This window comes from Orbicella franksi, chromosome 1 (assembly GCF_964199315.1).
Source record: "Orbicella franksi chromosome 1, jaOrbFran1.1, whole genome shotgun sequence".
Classification (NCBI taxonomy): domain Eukaryota; kingdom Metazoa; phylum Cnidaria; class Anthozoa; order Scleractinia; family Merulinidae; genus Orbicella; species Orbicella franksi.
The window spans coordinates 25,772,283-25,789,662 of NC_138145.1; the positions used below are offsets into that span (position 1 = coordinate 25,772,283).

At 37.7% G+C, this 17,380-nt stretch overlaps 1 protein-coding gene across 1 annotated transcript; it reads right to left on the reverse strand.

The window, feature by feature from the left end:
- Positions 1–1,095: 1,095 nt before the first annotated feature.
- On the reverse strand, positions 1,096–17,279 carry LOC145498939 (uncharacterized). Its single transcript, XM_081478753.1, has 6 exons — positions 16,627–17,279; positions 15,437–15,688; positions 12,939–13,193; positions 11,994–12,128; positions 2,127–2,314; positions 1,096–1,482 (listed from the first exon to the last, which is right to left on the reverse strand). Exons 1-6 carry the CDS (start codon positions 16,814–16,816, stop codon positions 1,141–1,143), a joined length of 1,362 nt encoding a protein of 453 aa, XP_081334879.1. The 5' UTR covers positions 16,817–17,279; the 3' UTR covers positions 1,096–1,140.
- Between the last annotated feature and the right edge of the window lie 101 nt (positions 17,280–17,380).

The window sequence follows — 17,380 nt, forward strand, 5'->3', positions numbered from 1 at the left end:
CCGGTCTTTATTAAAGGGTTTCTATTGTGTATTTTGAAACCATAACCATATACTACATTTCATACAAGCATTTTAACATAACATGCATCTAACTCTCGAAAACTGGCCACCTCTGTTCTCATCCCTACGGTACGGTGGCCGCAGTGCAGAGGTTCAACTGCATGATTTATATCTCACATCTCTGGTACAAAAGTGAACGTTTTAGCCACTCTTTATCAGTTGATGCTACAATCAAGGAATCAAAAAACTCCCCAATCATGTTTGTGATAAGATAGGTTACCATTGTAACAGAATGACCTGCTAAAAACACCCTTAACTTTAGATTTAATTACTTATATCACAAAAACGGCATGGTGAAACTCATTTTTCATAGTCCAATATTGAGTAGCAGGGTAAGATAAAACTTTTGGCAAAGTTTAAAAATCATCTGCACATAGGTTTCAAAGCCACCTTAAACTTTTTTCTAAAAACTTGTTCCGCAGGTGGCTGGTTTAAACGAGATGGAGGCTAACTCGATAACCACGCGGTTCTATTAGCCTCCATGCACAAACCATATACCATTGTCACCTTTAATTCTTATATATGTATCTTTTTTTTCTTGTTTTCTTTTTTACGCTAATATTGTAATTTCAAAATGTAAGTGCAAAATAAAGTGAACTCGAAGTTGAAGTTGAAGTTGAAGGCAGTGGTAGCCAGAGCTTTCCACCTCTTATCCTTTGATGCATCAGTAGTACCACTCTTTATGAGTTGTTGCTACATAAACAATTTCCCAAGCATTGGTGAATAAATTGTACTCAAAACTTATCTTTGGTGGTTATCATAGCAATGGTATTACTATACTACAACACATTATTGTATGCAATTATAATTTCTATAGGTTTGTTACTGTCTTCGTGGACTTCCTACTATCTACTAAACAGCTTCATGCGTACAGAGCTTGTAGATATGTTCGTCAATGCGTCATAAATTTCAAATCAAAGCTAACCACAAATACTTTACATTTTTAGAACACCAGTGCCTTTAACACATGCACGCTTATTGTCATATTTACAACAGCAAAAAAATGCTGCTGTATAACTAGTCTACACCAGGAAAGTATATATTAATTTCACATATTTTACCAACCAATAAGAAATAACATTATACAGAAAGAGGGCCCTCCAACCAATATCCTTCGAACGTGTCTTCCTGCAACTCGCTCTGACTCAAGCTTGTTGATTTTCTCCTTGGCGCTTTAACGTTTATCGGCCTTTGACAAACCCTTTGAATGATGTGAGCTTTTATACTCGATTTCTTCTGACGTTCGAAGAAACAACGCCCACAGGCCCACCAGAAAACTTGCTTAGTGCTCTTGCGACAATCTGTCTTGTGACCCGCGCTGACCTGCAAAGAGCGTTTTCCAACCAGCTTCAACATACCAGGGAGGTCAGACTGCTCTATAACATGGCGAATCTTTGGGTTGTGACCGTAATACGTTGTGATCTGGAATAAATTAATTGATTCATTAGTTTTCTTCAACAGTGCAAAACTAATGGAGAAAAGTATATTGAGTTTACTTGGGTCTTGTGAGCAAAGATTCTCTACCATGAAAACATTTAAGGTCGAATATGAGGCAAATGGCCTACACCGCCTGAGACCACTATGCAGGCTTTCTTTAGGCTAGTAACGCAGCCATTCGTCTCCGGCTAGTTCAAAGAGCGTCGGTTTAAGAGGCTAACACCCCTACCACTTTCTGTATAAAGAAGTGAGATGGAGTATTTTTACTCTCTAACCAGTTCATCGGCAGAAAGAGGTAACGACCAGGACCGGTTTTCAAACGCGCTTCTCACTTTCAGGAGTCCACAATAAGCCTCCATGATTAAAAGTATGAAAGGTTTTTTTCAAATCAATAAATATACCACAACCAAATTCATTATTATCAATAGATTGGTGAATAGATTCATTGATATAAATAAATGCATGGGTAATCAAGCGTTTTTCCCTGAAACCAAACTGAAATGGATAAAGTCATTGAACATATTTGGCCGAACCTGATGGGTGGCTTGAGTCTTACTTGCCACAGGGTTCGAGCATTTTACTGACAGCATACTTTGTCAAGCTACAGATAAGTCATCCTTACCACTTACCATGTGTCTATCTAAAACTGTGTGGTGTTGCAACGAGATCTTCTCTTCAGCCGAAGAGCCTGATCTAGACTTAAAGTCAGTCCCAGAATCGTCAGCAAACTGGCATCGTGCTTCACAATGATCCTCCTCCATTAAGTTAAATGCCATTAATTCGCGATTCAAAGCACACGTTTCATCATTCGGGAACTCTAAAAGGAAGATACAAATAATTCAGCAAACTAAGGGTTTCTCTAACGGGCAAACGGGCTTCATGCTACTGAAGCCGGGATAAGCCCCGGCCTGATCAGCCACTTGGCTCGTATGCAGACTTGACCTTGACCTTTTTCTTTCTGCTTTTGTTTCCACAACAAACATAAACAAAACCCTTATAAAACAAAAAAAACACGCCTTAAGCCATACTTCTATAACGCGATGGCAACACGGAATTAGTAGCTCGAGAAGTGAAGGTTATGGTGGTGCGAGCAACGAGAATGCACTTTTTGATAATCAAAATAAACGAGTGACTCTTCTTTCTTTCTGTCGCAGTGTTTTCTGTAAGAGATAAAAACGGACCATTGCTCCAAGTTTCTATCAAGTTGTAATTGGCTTTAAACAGCTTTTAAGCACATTTTTTTCAACGCACTCGTCTCCTGTTCCCGCAAAATTTCTTATTCTCCCAGACTCCCATTCAAGTTTTTGTAACTAAATAGAAACACGGAAAATGTTTTCTCCTTCTTTAAAAAAAGAGGAAGAGGGGAAGGAGGAGGAGAGGGAAGAAGAGTGAGAGGAGAAGGAGGGGAAGGAGGAAGAGGAAGTGAAATACTTTCATGATAAAATCTGCAAGCAAGGCTTGGTGGTGAAATTAGCTGGTCTGATGCCACCATGCAATTGAGCTTTCAACAAGGAATTTGAAAGTACTCCTCGCTTGTTTACAGTAGCTTTACTGAGGTGTAACAAAATTTCCTCCCTGTGGAAGTGAGAATTTTCTCACGTAGCCAATCATCACTTGGACGCTTTGAGCGCTTGAATACTGAAAATTCGATATATTTTGGCTCATCCACAAAAATAATACAAATTATCATATGACCCGTACGGCCCCGCGCGCAATTTCCTTGGAAAACCATAACAAAAAAGGTCCCGTATGAGGGCCGTAAGCGTCGAAGTGATAGGGCCGGAAAAACACGTACGGTCCTATTAGAAATGCGTACGGCCCTACTAGAAACTCAATGCGAGCTAATGACAAAACAATTTTGTCGCTGCAAAATTTTGTTTTCTTCAAAATGAGTGATAAAAGTGAACATTCTGAGAGCGAAGTTTACTATCCAGGCGAACTGTCTGATGCAGAATTACTTCAGTCTCTAACTCACTCCGAAAGCACAGAAAGAAAGTCAACAGTCCTCACAACTGAAGAAGTTCACAACTTTCTCAGAAGCCAACAACAAGCAAACAGGCAGTCAAGAAAACAACTTTTCCGGATAAATTTTCCAATAATTAACCCTCGGAATAAGCAAACAGTCTTGAGGCGAAACTTCTTTCAGTGGAAAGTATCAAAGAATTCATCGTGGGTCAAAAGCAAGAAAACCGGCAAGTCGCGAAGAAAACAAAGTAAATAAAAAAAACAATTTTTTTCTTCGAGTTTCCAGAGTTGGGAGAAGAGAAATCACAAACATACCTTGTGTACAGTAGGATAAATTGTTTCTACATCAGTGTTGTTTGAAGAGAAAAAACTGAGTACGAACACAAGTTCATTACCGTACAGTTCATCCAGAAAATAAAACTCGCTTCAATTTCCACTACACAGCAAAGCCATTAATATTCAGTTGGTGGTTCTCCCTTGTTCAAGAGAATCCAAGAAGTCTACAAATAGCTTGAAACGACGCCGACATTTTCTTGAGTCTTCAGATGAAGAAAATTTGTGAACAATTTCAGTGAAGCGTGAAGCAAACTTTTGTCACTCGCTAAGTTTTTGATGGTTTTGACATATTTTTGACAGCTTTATGTCAACTTTCTGTTGGCTTTTTAGCATGAATTGTAATTGTAGACTTACATTGAAAAACAACGATAGGGTCTAAAAGTACTTACGAGTGACCACGAGTGACCACGAATGACCACGAGTGACCACGAATGACCACGAATGACCACGAGTGACCACGAGTGACCACGAGTGACCACGAGTGACCACGGGTGACCACGAGTGACCACGAGTGACCACGAGTGACCACGAGTGACCACGAGTGACCACGAGTGACCACGAGTGACCACGAGTGACCACGAGTGACCACGAGTGACCACGAGTGACCTCGAGTGACCATGGGTGACCATGAGTGAGATTACTTCAAAAACTGTCAATAATGTTATTATTACGTCATTATGACGTCGTTGTAAGATCATTTCATCACGATTAGGACATATGCATCAAACTGAAACTATTTACTGGTGTAGTAATCAAAGATTACAGCAGTGGCTGTGCGTTCATGATTCCATTGTTTAGTTCCTTTACAAATATTGGCTGTTGAGCTTATGTTCTTTCAGGCTGAAAGTGAAGAAAAATCCGAGCGGTTTTATCAAACGAAGTGAGGCTCGAAACTTCAGGCGCGGACTATGTATATATTTTCTGAACGCCGAGCTACAAAGCATTCATGCTCAGTTACTTGTGGTCGAAAATCACAGCGCCAGACTGTAGCTAGCACTTTGCGTTATTCACACGCAGTGCCATCGGATCTAACTCGTGACTGCGTGCACGCACTCATGTTGTTATTTGCCCCTGCTACAGTACAAGGAGGACAAATCGACGAACACGGTCGTCCCAAAAAATTTTGAACGGACTAGACTAGGATTGCGTTACACCACGTGAACGCCACTAGTTTAACTAGAACACGTCCGATAATTTTTAGCGACTCAGTTTAGAAGAGGTGCATCTCCTCTATGTCTTCCCCCTACTCCTTTGGAGCTGTTCACAATTGTGGCATGTGGACTATAGATTGCAGATTGCATATCATGGAATGAAAGGGAAACCCAAAATATGAATTGAAAAATAAATTTTGCGAGTTGTAGCTCGGCAAATGGCTATGATAAGTGGTCAGGAGTGAAACATTCTTCCGAGTTGTGTAGCTTGCCCAAAAGGCCGTGATTTGTGGTCAGAATGGTTTATTCATTACTAATTTAACAGTTTTCATTTTTGAAAACAAGACGTCGAAAATTCGAACAATTTAGAAAAAATACAAATGCAAAGTAAAATTTTTGGCTATGCGCCCTTTGACTATAAACTTTGTCAAGAAATATTTGTTACAAGCGTTGGCGTTCTGAAATTGAACGTTCAGTTTCGAAAAAAAAGTTTATTAAGGAATGCTTCTCCTGGAAGTTTAGAGTTTCTTACAAGTTTATAGTTTTGCAAGTTTTTAATCTATTCATTGCTAGTTCAACTTCACTTGCAGATCGTTAACTGTTATTCAATCAAACAAAACATGCAAAAGTTTTGAGCCTCACTTCGTTTCGTAAAATCTCGGATTTTTCTTCGCTTTCAAAAATGAAAAAGGTCACGTAATAAGCATCAAATACATAATTTCAACAGCCAATATTTGTATAGGTAATCATACGGTTTCGAGTTCAATTTGGAATTAATTTGCTCGAGTGAGTTTTTCAAAAAGCTGAAATTGCACGAGCCGCTTCGGCGAGTGTAATTTCAGCTTTTTGAAAAACTCACAAGTGCAAATTAATTCCAAATTGAAGGAGAAAAACCGTATGATTACTCATTAATAATATAAACATGAAAAAAATTCGCGCGGAGGAAGTGCCGGAAGATCTTTCTTGAAGCCATTTTTTCTCATTTGAGAAAACTTTTTTCAAAGTTTCGGCACAAAATTTTCGTCATCAGTTTACGTGATATCATTTTCTTAGAAAAGTTCGTATTGTCTTTCAGTCAATCATAATCCAGAATGTCGATGTGTAATTTGCACTGGTGTTACACTTTTTGCACTGATGTTACACTTTTTGCACTGGTGTTACACTTGAACTGCACTGCTCTTAGCCAATCAGAATCGAGTAATTTTTTCATGTGTATTATTAGTAAAGGAACTGAACAATCGAACTGTGAACGCACAGCCACTGCTGTAATATCTGATTACTACACCAGTAAATAGCCTCAGTTTGGTGGATATGTCATTATTTGATGAAACGACCTTACAATGACTTTGAAATTTACGTTTTAATAACATCACTGACATTTATTGATGTAACCTTACTCGTGGTCACTCGTGGTCACTCGTGGTCATTCGCGGTCACTCGTGGTCACTCATGGTCACTTGTGGTCACTCGTGAGTACTTTCAGACCCTATCGAAAAACAACTATGAGAAAATGAGTCGTGTTTTTCGATGAATTGTGAGTTTCTTGTTCGAGCGAAGAAACAAATGACACTGAGTTTTTATAGTAGAATCTTTTCCGTAGTTTTTCCACGCACGGCCGTCTTATGTTATGTAATCGTGTCCTATTTAGAGAAAAGGCGAGTGAGCAGCATGGAGTAAGACGTGCCGTGCTGAGCTCCGCAAAAACGTTTTTGGTTCTAACACATACTGTCCAAAATTATCTTGGTTTTTGATAACTATGCTTCATGTCAGGAAAACGACTTCGGTCGGGAAAAATCTTAGCGCTTGAAAGAAGCGATAAGCAGCATAAATATTCGAAAGCTTTAAATCTTAGCGAGTCGAACATGGCCGCCGCCGAATTACTTGAAGAGTTGAAATCGATGAGACTTGACCTCACAGGTCAAATAACCAAGCTTAGCGATGACCTAAAGGACTTTCAAAGAAACACTAACGAGAGGCTGCAAAAAATTGAAAGCGTCATGTCCAAAGTAGATGAAATAGACGGCTTGAAGACCAAGCAACAGCAACTAGAAGCCGATGTTGACAACATAACGAAATCTCAGCTAAACCTGGTGAGCAACAACGCTGAAGAAGTAGAAGCCCTTCGTAGAAATAATGATGAACTTAAGAAAAGACTGGAACATCTAGAACGATATTCCAGGAATTTTAATAATCGAGTGCTTGGATTTAATGAAGATGAAGGAGACGAGTGTATGACAATAATTACGGATCTTATCACCTCTCTTGGCTTCGAGAATGCAACTGCGGAAATAGAGAATGCCCACCGCACCGGGAAAAAACGAAACGACAAGCCAAGACCTATCATCATAAGGCTCTACAGCAGGCCTTTTAAAAGAAGTCTATTTCAAGCAGCAAAGAGTGCAGATGGAAAGGCAATACTACAAAGGGTAAGAATTGTAGAGGACTTTACACCTAGTGACTTCAACGCCCGCAAGAAAGCACTTCCACTTATGAAACAAGCTTATGACAAAGGTAAAAAAGTACGCTTTACTAGAGGAAAACTCTTCATTGATGGAAGTACGCTAACAGCTCCGCCTAGCCTAAATTCCTTATTATCTATAGCTTTGAGAAGCGACAGTGAAATGATGAGATCTTTTTGCCACTTTTGCGAAGCCAAGCGCTAAAGACACCCGCGCGATGTCTTCATGTCTGCTGGGATTGCTTGTGCAGAGCTGCACAAGAGCGAATTTTACGCAAAACTTGCTTTTAATGATTTTGTTTATGTAGGCTATAGTTTTAACAGCAATTCTTCACAAACCATATATTTTGCTTACCGCAAAAATTTCTTGTATTAGTATAATTCATTTGAAGGACTTGAAGCGTTCAATTATTGTAATTGTGTGTCTATTAAGCACCGGGAATATAAAGATCATCTTCTACCAAATTTAGACTTTTTCACATATCCAACAATCACAAATGGTGACAGGTAAATTTATTTCTTTAAATACGAGAGGCATAAGCAACTATCGTAAACGACGGACAATATTTACTTGGCTCAGAAAACAAAAACCCGACGTTGTTTTCCTTCAGGAAACACATTCTACCCAAGGGAATGAAGTTTTCTGGCGAAGAGAATGGGGTGCCACACTAATCTGCTCTCATGGGGCTAATAATACAAGAGGTGTCGCAATCTTAATTAGGAATAACTTTGATTGTGTTGTTGAAGAATCGGTCATTGACACAAACGGTAGATTTATAATATTAAAAGTACTCCTGAGCGGAGAACCCACGTTTTTAGTTAATATATACGGCCCTAATCGAGACAATGAACTGGTTGCCTTTTACCACACAGTCCTGCAAACCATCGTGAATAAAAACTTTGACGATATCGAGAACATTATCATGGGAGGAGACTTAAACTGTGCTTTAAATCCCATTATTGACAAAAGAGGTGGCAATCTAATTCCAAGGCAAGCTGTAATTAAAACAATTGAGCTGCTACAGTCCGAGCTGGATTTGCATGATATTTGGCGAGTAAAGAACCCAACAAAACGCAGCTATACTTAGAGTCAATCAAATCCTTTAACATTTTCTAGTTTGGATTATTGGCTCATTTCAAATTCTCTATCTGATAATGTCTGTCACGTTGACATGATTTCAGCCATAAAAACTGATCGCTCTGCAATAGTAATAGAATTGTAGGATGTTGAAGCTAAGGTGAAAGGTCCAGGGTTTTGGAAATTAAATTGTTACCTCCTAAATGATAAGGAATATGTCAACGAACTAAATCTTCTCCTACCTACTTGGATACAGGAAAGGAAGCACGATCTAGGTGATCCGCGATCCGTATGGGGCTGGGTAAAGTACAAGGTTAAGAAATACTCTAGATGGTATTCGATAAACAACTGTAAACAACAAAATCTAGAGGAACAACAGCTAAACAGACAATTTCAAGAGGCTACAGCAACCTACCAAAACTGCCCAAGTTAAGAAAATTTATCAGCTTTAAATGTTTTGAAAGAAAAACTGGAACATCTGTATGAAAAAAAGGTGGAAGGCGTAATCATCAGATCGCGTGCACGGTGGCATGAACACGGGGAAAGGAATTCAAAGTACTTTTTAAATTTAGAAAAACGAAACCATGTTAGGAAGCATATCAGAAAGCTTCGCCTGAGTGGAGTTATCTCAACAAACCCTTTCGAGATCTTAGAAGCGGAGCGCGTATTCTATGAAAATCTTTATAAATCTAGACGAGATGGTTCAGAAGTAAATAAACCTAATTTTCACTTTGAAGACTTACCTGTACCAACACTTTCAAACGATTCTTCTTATCTTGGTGAAGGTTTAATAAGCATAGAGGAATGCAAAAAAGTTCTAAACTCCTTTCCGTTAAATAGGGAATTCTACAAGACTTTTTGGGATTTTATAGGTGATCCTTTAGTTGCAAGTTTTAATGAATCTTTTGCTAAAGAAACAATGAGTCCATCACGAAGACAGGCGGTTATTACACTCATCGAGAAAAAAGACCAAGATCGCTGTGATCTTAAGAACTGGAGGCCAATTTCCCTACTGAACGTCGATGCGAAGATAGCTTCAAAAGTTATCGCCAAAAGAATGAAGCGTCTTTTACCTGGATTAATTCACCATAATCAATCAGGATATATTCCAGGCAGAAATATTAGCAAAAATATACGTTCAATTTTGGATATAATGAAATATACGAAAGTTAAGAAACTACCTGGTCTTTTATTATTTATTGATTTCGAAAAAGCCTTCGATAACTTAGAATGGGACTTCCTTCAAAAATGTTTAGAAAAATTCAATTTTGGACCAGATTTTAGAAGATGGGTTCATATCTTCTACAATGACGTTCAAAGTTGCGCAATGAACAACGGCTTATGTTCTCACTACTTCCATATAAAACGTGGAGTAAGGCAAGGGGACCCCCTCTCTCCTTACCTTTTTGTCACCGCGGTGGAAATCCTAGCGATTGCTATACGAAATCAAGAAAATATTAAAGGAATAACTATAGCTGGTTTAGAAACTAAATTGTTGCAATTTGCCGATGACACAACTGCTGTTCTATCAGACTTGGACTCAGCACGCGCCTTGTTTGCATTGCTTGAACTTTTTGAGAAAGCATCTGGACTTAAACTAAATGTAACGAAAACAGAAGCAATGTGGATTGGGTCACTTCAGAATTGTGAAATGAACCACTAGGGGTCGAGTGTAAAACGTGCGTCAAATTTTTAGGAATATATATTACATATGATGTACAAATATTAGTAGAAAAAAACTTCAAACAGAGGTTGAAAAAAATTAAAAACACAATAAATCTATGGAAGTCAAGAGGATTATCAATTTACGGGAAGGTAAATATTATTAAAACACTTTCATTTCCAAAAATGATCTATCCTAGTTCGGTGATATGTACTCCGTATGAAGTCATGAAAGAATTCAATAGTCTGATTTCTCGATTTTTGTGGAATGGTAACGACAAGGTTACCGACTTTCAACATTTGCACCCTACGACCAAGGTTGCCTTAAAATGTTAGATTATGATAATATGGTTAAGGCTTTGAGGCTAAGCTGGTTAAAACGAATAGTCGATCCAGATTACTTTGGTTTCTGGAAGTCTTATCTTGATCATCTTTTGGTGAACGAAGGGGGGTTATTTTTAATTCAGTGCAATTACGATATCAACCGATTAACAATCTCAGCAACTTTCTATCGAGAACTATTGGATTGGTGGTCAAAATTAAGAGAAGTCAAGGATCCCGAAAATATACATAGGTATATATTATGGAACGACAAAGAAATAAGGATTGACGGCAAAAGTGTCTTCTATAAACATTTCTTTGATAATAATATCATATACACAACTCATCTGCTTTATGAGATGACAAATATTGAGTCTTTCAATGTCGTCAGGGGTGCAGGACTGAAGAACTCCAACTTCTTAGTATGGACAGGTCTAAGGCAATCAGTTCCACTGAAACTGCGTGTTCATAAACCCAATTTCGAGAATATCCTTGATTTAGAAAAATTTAAGTGTCGTGATCATTATCATCTTTTTATAAGGCAAAAATACCAAAAACCAAATAAATGGGCTAAGTTGAAAGAAGAATTTAATCTAGAGGATAAGCAACTTTCGGAGGCATTCGTGATGCCACTGAGAGTTGCAAATGAACCTTATGTACGTTCTTTTCAGTATAAAGTGCTGAATTCTATTCTATATACAAATGAATTACTTTGTAAGATAGGCTATATTTCTGACCCCAAGTGTTCCTTATGTTATCAGACTACTGAGACCATATCTCATATTTTCTTTGGCTGTTCTTTTTCTACTTCCTTTTGGAATGAGATACGTGAAAAAATTTTAAATAAACTTAATAGTTACGTTTGCCTCTCTTTAGAGTATCGCGAGATTATTTTAGGATTTTTAACGGGGGAGATGGATCTGCAAAACTATATAATCATTTTAGGAAAAACGTACTTGTGGACTTGCCGGTGTAAAGAAACGAAACCATCTTTCAGCCACTTTGAAAGAATTTTATTAAATAAATATCAAATCGAAAAGTATATTTCCTTGGAATCAAATAACATCAATCTGTTTAAGAAAAAGTGGAGAATTTTTGAGGAATCGTTTCTTTTAAACACTTATGGAAAAGAAAAAATTGTACAAGTAGTGTAAGTATAAGTAGTATAAGTAGCATGTATATTGTAAGTGTAAATGTAATTATAACATCGGTAATGTAAGTAGTATAAGTGCTCAGGCTGTAAATAAAATTCGATTCAAAAAAAAAAAGATATATAGGAGTAAAATACCGTGATGTTTGTTTCCAAGAAAAAAAAAAACAGGTTCAACCGTTAAGTGGTCATATGATAAAATGCTTATTGACTGAGTAAGGTCGGGCCGGACGGGAAAATATTTGTCTCTCGATCAGGACGCACGGACCTCGCTGCGCTCGCTCCTTACGTCCTGACCTCGAGCCAAATATTTTCCCGTCCGACCCTCCCACTCAGTCAATAAGTACATATTATGAAAGCCCCCCACACACGCACTTAGCAACAAACCTTGATTCATTCCTCGCTTTGGAAGAAAGTTATTCCCTCCCGAAAGATAAGTCACGTTGTTGTTATTGTCAGACCACGTGAACTTGCCGAAAAACTGCTGTGTCGTACAATTACTAGACGAATCTGAGAAAATAAGAGATAATCGTAATTTATTATTACCATTTATAATATAGATAGGACCCTGAGCGCGCTCTGATTGTTTGAAAACCAATGTTTCATCAGAGTATAAAACATAGAAAAAGTGTGTTTTATCGTTTTTTGTCACATTACCTCTATATCATAAAGCAAATGAAGAAGCCTAACCTGTGTATTACACTGTGATAAAACACTCCGAACATTTGAGAACGCTCCAGAAATGTGGAAAACACTCGCCTGCGTCTCCTGTTTTCTACATTTCCCTCGTGTTCTCAAATGCCCGTCGTGTTTTATCACAGTGTAATACACGGCTTAGGGTTCTTTATTTGTTAAATAATTCGTATGGGTTCATCGAGCGCATTTTATGCTGTTACACAGTGAGATTTAAGGCCCGGTTTAAACGCCGCTCTACCCGTGTGCCGGACCTACTCATAGCTTAAGAGCGGCGTCTAAATTAGTTCGGCAAGTCCCTTCCTGAAGAGTTGGTGCATGAGAATTCCTGTCACCTCAACAGTTCGATTTCCCCATTTTATTTACTCTCCGTTATATATTTTGTCTCATGAGTTCACCTCTACGTTCGCAAATTAAGTCGCTCTCGAAGAGTCGGACAAACCAGTGGACGCAAGCGTCCATGGCAACTTCAGAGACACACGTAAGTAACTTCCCCCGGCCTTTCAATTTCAGATTTGCAACCGTTTTAAGTTACAGTTCGTTATCTACTTCATTTACAGTTCACGCAAACAAAACCATTAAGTTCTACTTATCAGTCTTTCCTGAACAAACTCTGAAGCTACTAACCTCCAACGTTGCTTTTCATCTTGTACTTTGCTTTAGTCGTTACTCTAAATGCTCCTGAGTTAATAGTTCCTTTCAAGCCTGAACTGAACTCCATTGCAATTAACATTTCCCATTTGTTCCTTTCCATGACATCAGCCTTTTCTAACCTGTAGACTACATCACCCTCTCGTGTCTTGAACACCGACCCAAGATCTACGACGACAACTCGACATCCTGGGTCACTTTGAAGAATATTTACATCTAGTTCAACTGGGCCTGTAGGTTCAAAAACGTGTGTTAATGAACTATAGCTATTTCAGTCATTTAATAAGCGAGAAGTGTCCTTAATGACGACCACCAAATACATTATAAGTTAACAACAACAACAACAACAACCATTTATTTGTACTCACAATTTATAAGATAATTACAATAAACATTAAATTAGTATAGAGTACTGCCTGCCCAAAATAACCATAAGGGTTAAAAAGAATGGGCAGACATTAAGTTACATAGATTATTTATACAGTTATCGGTCGGTAACACACTTACACACACACTCACAAATATAAAGATACAAACAGAAAGGAAACTTACAGCGGAACAGAATATATCCTTATGAATTAATTAAAATAATTGTAATATTTAATATGAATCAATAAAGTGTATTTTTAATTTCTTCTTTAATTGAAAATCAAGTAATTTTTTGTCAGACTCATCAAGAGAATTCCAGATTTTAGGTCCCTGATATCTAATGTTGAAGATCCCGAAATTAGTTCTGGTTTTGGGCAATGAATAGGATTGTTTGGAAGCAAGTCTCGTATTATAGGCATGAATTTCATTAACTGTAGTAAAATAATGATTAAAAGGAGATGGCAATTTTTTACGATGGAATTTATGCATAAAGATTGCAATATTTAAGACATAAAGATCAGGGAGTTTGATTATAGTAAGATATTTAAAAATTGGACTAGAGTGAGCATCAAATTTAGAGAAGGTTATTATGCGCATGGCTTTTTTCTGTAGAATATGTAAAGGTTTCTGGGAGGTTGGATAAGAACTGCCCCAGGCGATAATGCCATAGATAAGGAAAGGATAAATTAAGGTATAGTATAGATTAATTAAAATATTTAGATTTGTAAAATAACGGATTTTAGACAGAATACCTATACTTCTTTTGATCTTTTTAGCAATGTAATTCACATGACTTTTCCAATTTAGATGGGAATCAATAAAAATACCAAGATATTTGATTGAGTATTCTCTTGTCAATTCTTTTCTATTAATTGTCAACTTAACATCCTGTATTAATTTCTTTTGTGGAGGATGAAATGTAACACAATTTGATTTATCTATACTTAAAGACAGTTTATTAGCGCATAACCATATATAAATGTTATTTAATTCCATGTTTATATTAGACTGGAGGGTGAGAAGATTTTTATGTTTATAAAACAAGTTAGAATCATCCGCAAAAAGGTGGAAGTCTAGTAGTTTTGAACATTTATTGAAATCATTTATATACAAAAGAAAAAGTAATGGCCCGAGGACTGAGCCTTGAGGGATTCCACAGGATACTGGATGCAAGTCTGATTTTATGTTATTCAATGAAACAAATTGTTGTCTATTGCTAAGGTATGAAACAAGCCACTCTTTAGCAATTCCTCGGATTCCATACTGTTCTAGCTTTTTAACTAGGATATTATGGTTAACAGTGTCAAAGGCTTTGCTAAAATCAAGAAATATCCCACAAGAATAGCTCCTTTCCTCGACTGCTAATTGGATTTTATCAATGATACTTAATATTGCATGATCTGTTGAATAATGTGCACGAAATCCAAATTGTTTGTCATAGAGGATATTTTTCTTTTGTATAAAATTGATAAGTCTATTGCACATTAGTTTTTCTAATAGCTTATTAAATATTGATAAAAGGGAAATTGGTCGATAATTATTCAAACTAGTATGTGAGCCTTTTTTAAACACTGGAATAACTCTAGCTATCTTGAAGCTACTTGGTACTATCCCTGATGAAAAAGAGGCATTAAATAATATTTCTAATGGTTTAGATATTACTTGCTTTATAAGCTCCAGTGCTGTAATTGGTATGTTGGAGGGTCCACAGGCCTTACCAGCTTTAAGGCTTGCGATTTCAATTTCAATTTCTGTAGCTGTTACAGGAAAAATAAAGAAACTATCGGGATTTAATACTATTATACTTCTGAAACTTTTAATAATGACAATGACATTATTGAATGCTTTAATGGAAAAAATTCCTTTTCAGCACTAAATTGTAATATTAGGAGCCTTTCTGCCAATTATGACAATCTTGTAAATCTGATATCTGAATTAGCCTTTACATTTTCCTTAATAGGTCTCACTGAAACCAAAATTAAACTTAATCAAGATCCTATAGTAAACATTAAGTTATCTGGTTATCATTATTTATCACAACCTACTTATTCTAATGCCGGTGGTGTAGGTTTTTATATAAAGGAGGATTTAGAATTTTATCCTACCAACAGTGTCGTGTGTCCTAATCGCAGCCTCGACACATCTTTGAGTAAAAGCACGAATTCTAGTGATTTCATCAGATGCTTGAGCCACGACAGTTACTTTCGAGTCTTCCAAACAGTACTTTAATCCTTTATTAGTTTTCTTCGTCTTTTTATTGTAAACATCTTTGAGGTCAATTACTTGGATTTCTACTTCAACTTCTGAAATCTTGTTTGACGACTCTTGACCAGAGAGGGGGCTGCCTGCATCGTTTCCTGAAACCAACACTAGAACTGTAATATTTAACAATTATTCCATGAAACCGCGTTGGATATGAAGTGATAAATAACCAACGAGCGCGTAGCGCGAGTTGGTTATGATCACTTCATATCCAACAAGGTCGAATGGAATAATTGTTTTAGTATATTCTTAATCGGGTTTTTGCCGCCGATTTTTATTTCAACAATTTTACAGAGCGGAAAATTTTTAAACTTGGCGCACTGTTTTCCATATAAGGTAAAACTCCGACTAATGGCTCATAGTCGGAGTTTTTGAGCCAATCAGAGAGCTAGAAATGCAATAGTCGGAGCTGAGAATATACTAAATTTTGATAGTCGAAATGTACTGGTCTAGAACACAACTCCACAGAAAATGGTTGTAGATTTAGTTTGGTATTAATGTTCTTGGTTTGCGGGAATTTTTCTAAGCGATAAGACTTTGTGGAACATACGCCGGGGCAGTGACTTTCGCATTGCAGGTCAGTGAGTTCTTCACTGCGAGAAGTTTGTTTCTTCTTGGCCACGAACGAAAGAGGAACCTTCCGCGAGAAACCGTTCGTTTCTTCGAGTGAGCCACCGTTCAGCGCCTTGAACGAATAAAAAAGCCGGCAATTGCAAACGGTTGCTTGTAATGCGGGTTTCTATCTCGTTCGTGGCGGGGTAGAATCCAACTTCTCGCAGGGTAGGCGTGTTCAGAATCGCTTCATTACGTTCACAAAATTCACTACAGTACTTATTTATGCCGTTTGACAACGCTCTTTATAACACTACAAGGAATAGAGGAAAACAAGTTACGTGAACTGACAATATTTCGCAAAATGCAAAGAGTATGACTGCTCTAATTTGCCAACATAACTTAGCCTTCGTTCTGCACTAAGAATGGTATACTCCACAATATGAGAATGTGAGATACGATAAACAAGAAGTGTACTCACCTAGTACAGCGTTCGAGAGTAATCCGCTCGACGTTCCTTCTGTTTCCAGCATGGAGCTTAAGTTGTGGATTTCTGGGGCAGTAAGTGGTTCTGTGACATTTAGAGGTGCATGGCCCAGCTCAGACTGAATAAACTCGTCAATATCGTTAAGTCTTTCCTCAAGGAAAGCGTCGATCTCGTGGCCACTCATTTAGATTAAAACAAATAGACTCGTGCGTTGAGTCCTTGAAATTAGATTTAGGATGATTTCTTATCTGAAGTTGTCCTTTTGGTCGGCTGCAAAGGAAGTGTTAACCAGTTCGCCTAACGTGTTTTCATGGCCCTCGCGCTTGAGTAGGAGTGCGAGGGCGAGACAGGATAAACAAGTCTAAGAGTTGAGGGGGCGGAAAAATGGAAGTCACACATCTTGACAACGGAAGTGCTACCGGTCAGTTGATTCAAATTTCCCTCTTTGCTTTATTACAACACCTTATCGAAAGAATAGTCTCAATGTCCAATTCTGATGTTAAATACTTTAGAACTTACCGCGCGACTTCTCCGTCTACATTATATAAAATTCTGCATAACTGTATGTAGATAAATGAAGCGTGAAGCGTCAATAGTTACACAGACTGACACAATATCAGTTAACATCATCCCCTGTACACCACAGCTTAGGTTTGTTCGTTTTCCTTTGTACAGTCTTTGAATACACGCGGCCTCACAAGTTAAGTGGTTGTGGTATAGATAAAGAAGTCAGCGCAGGGGCATAGCG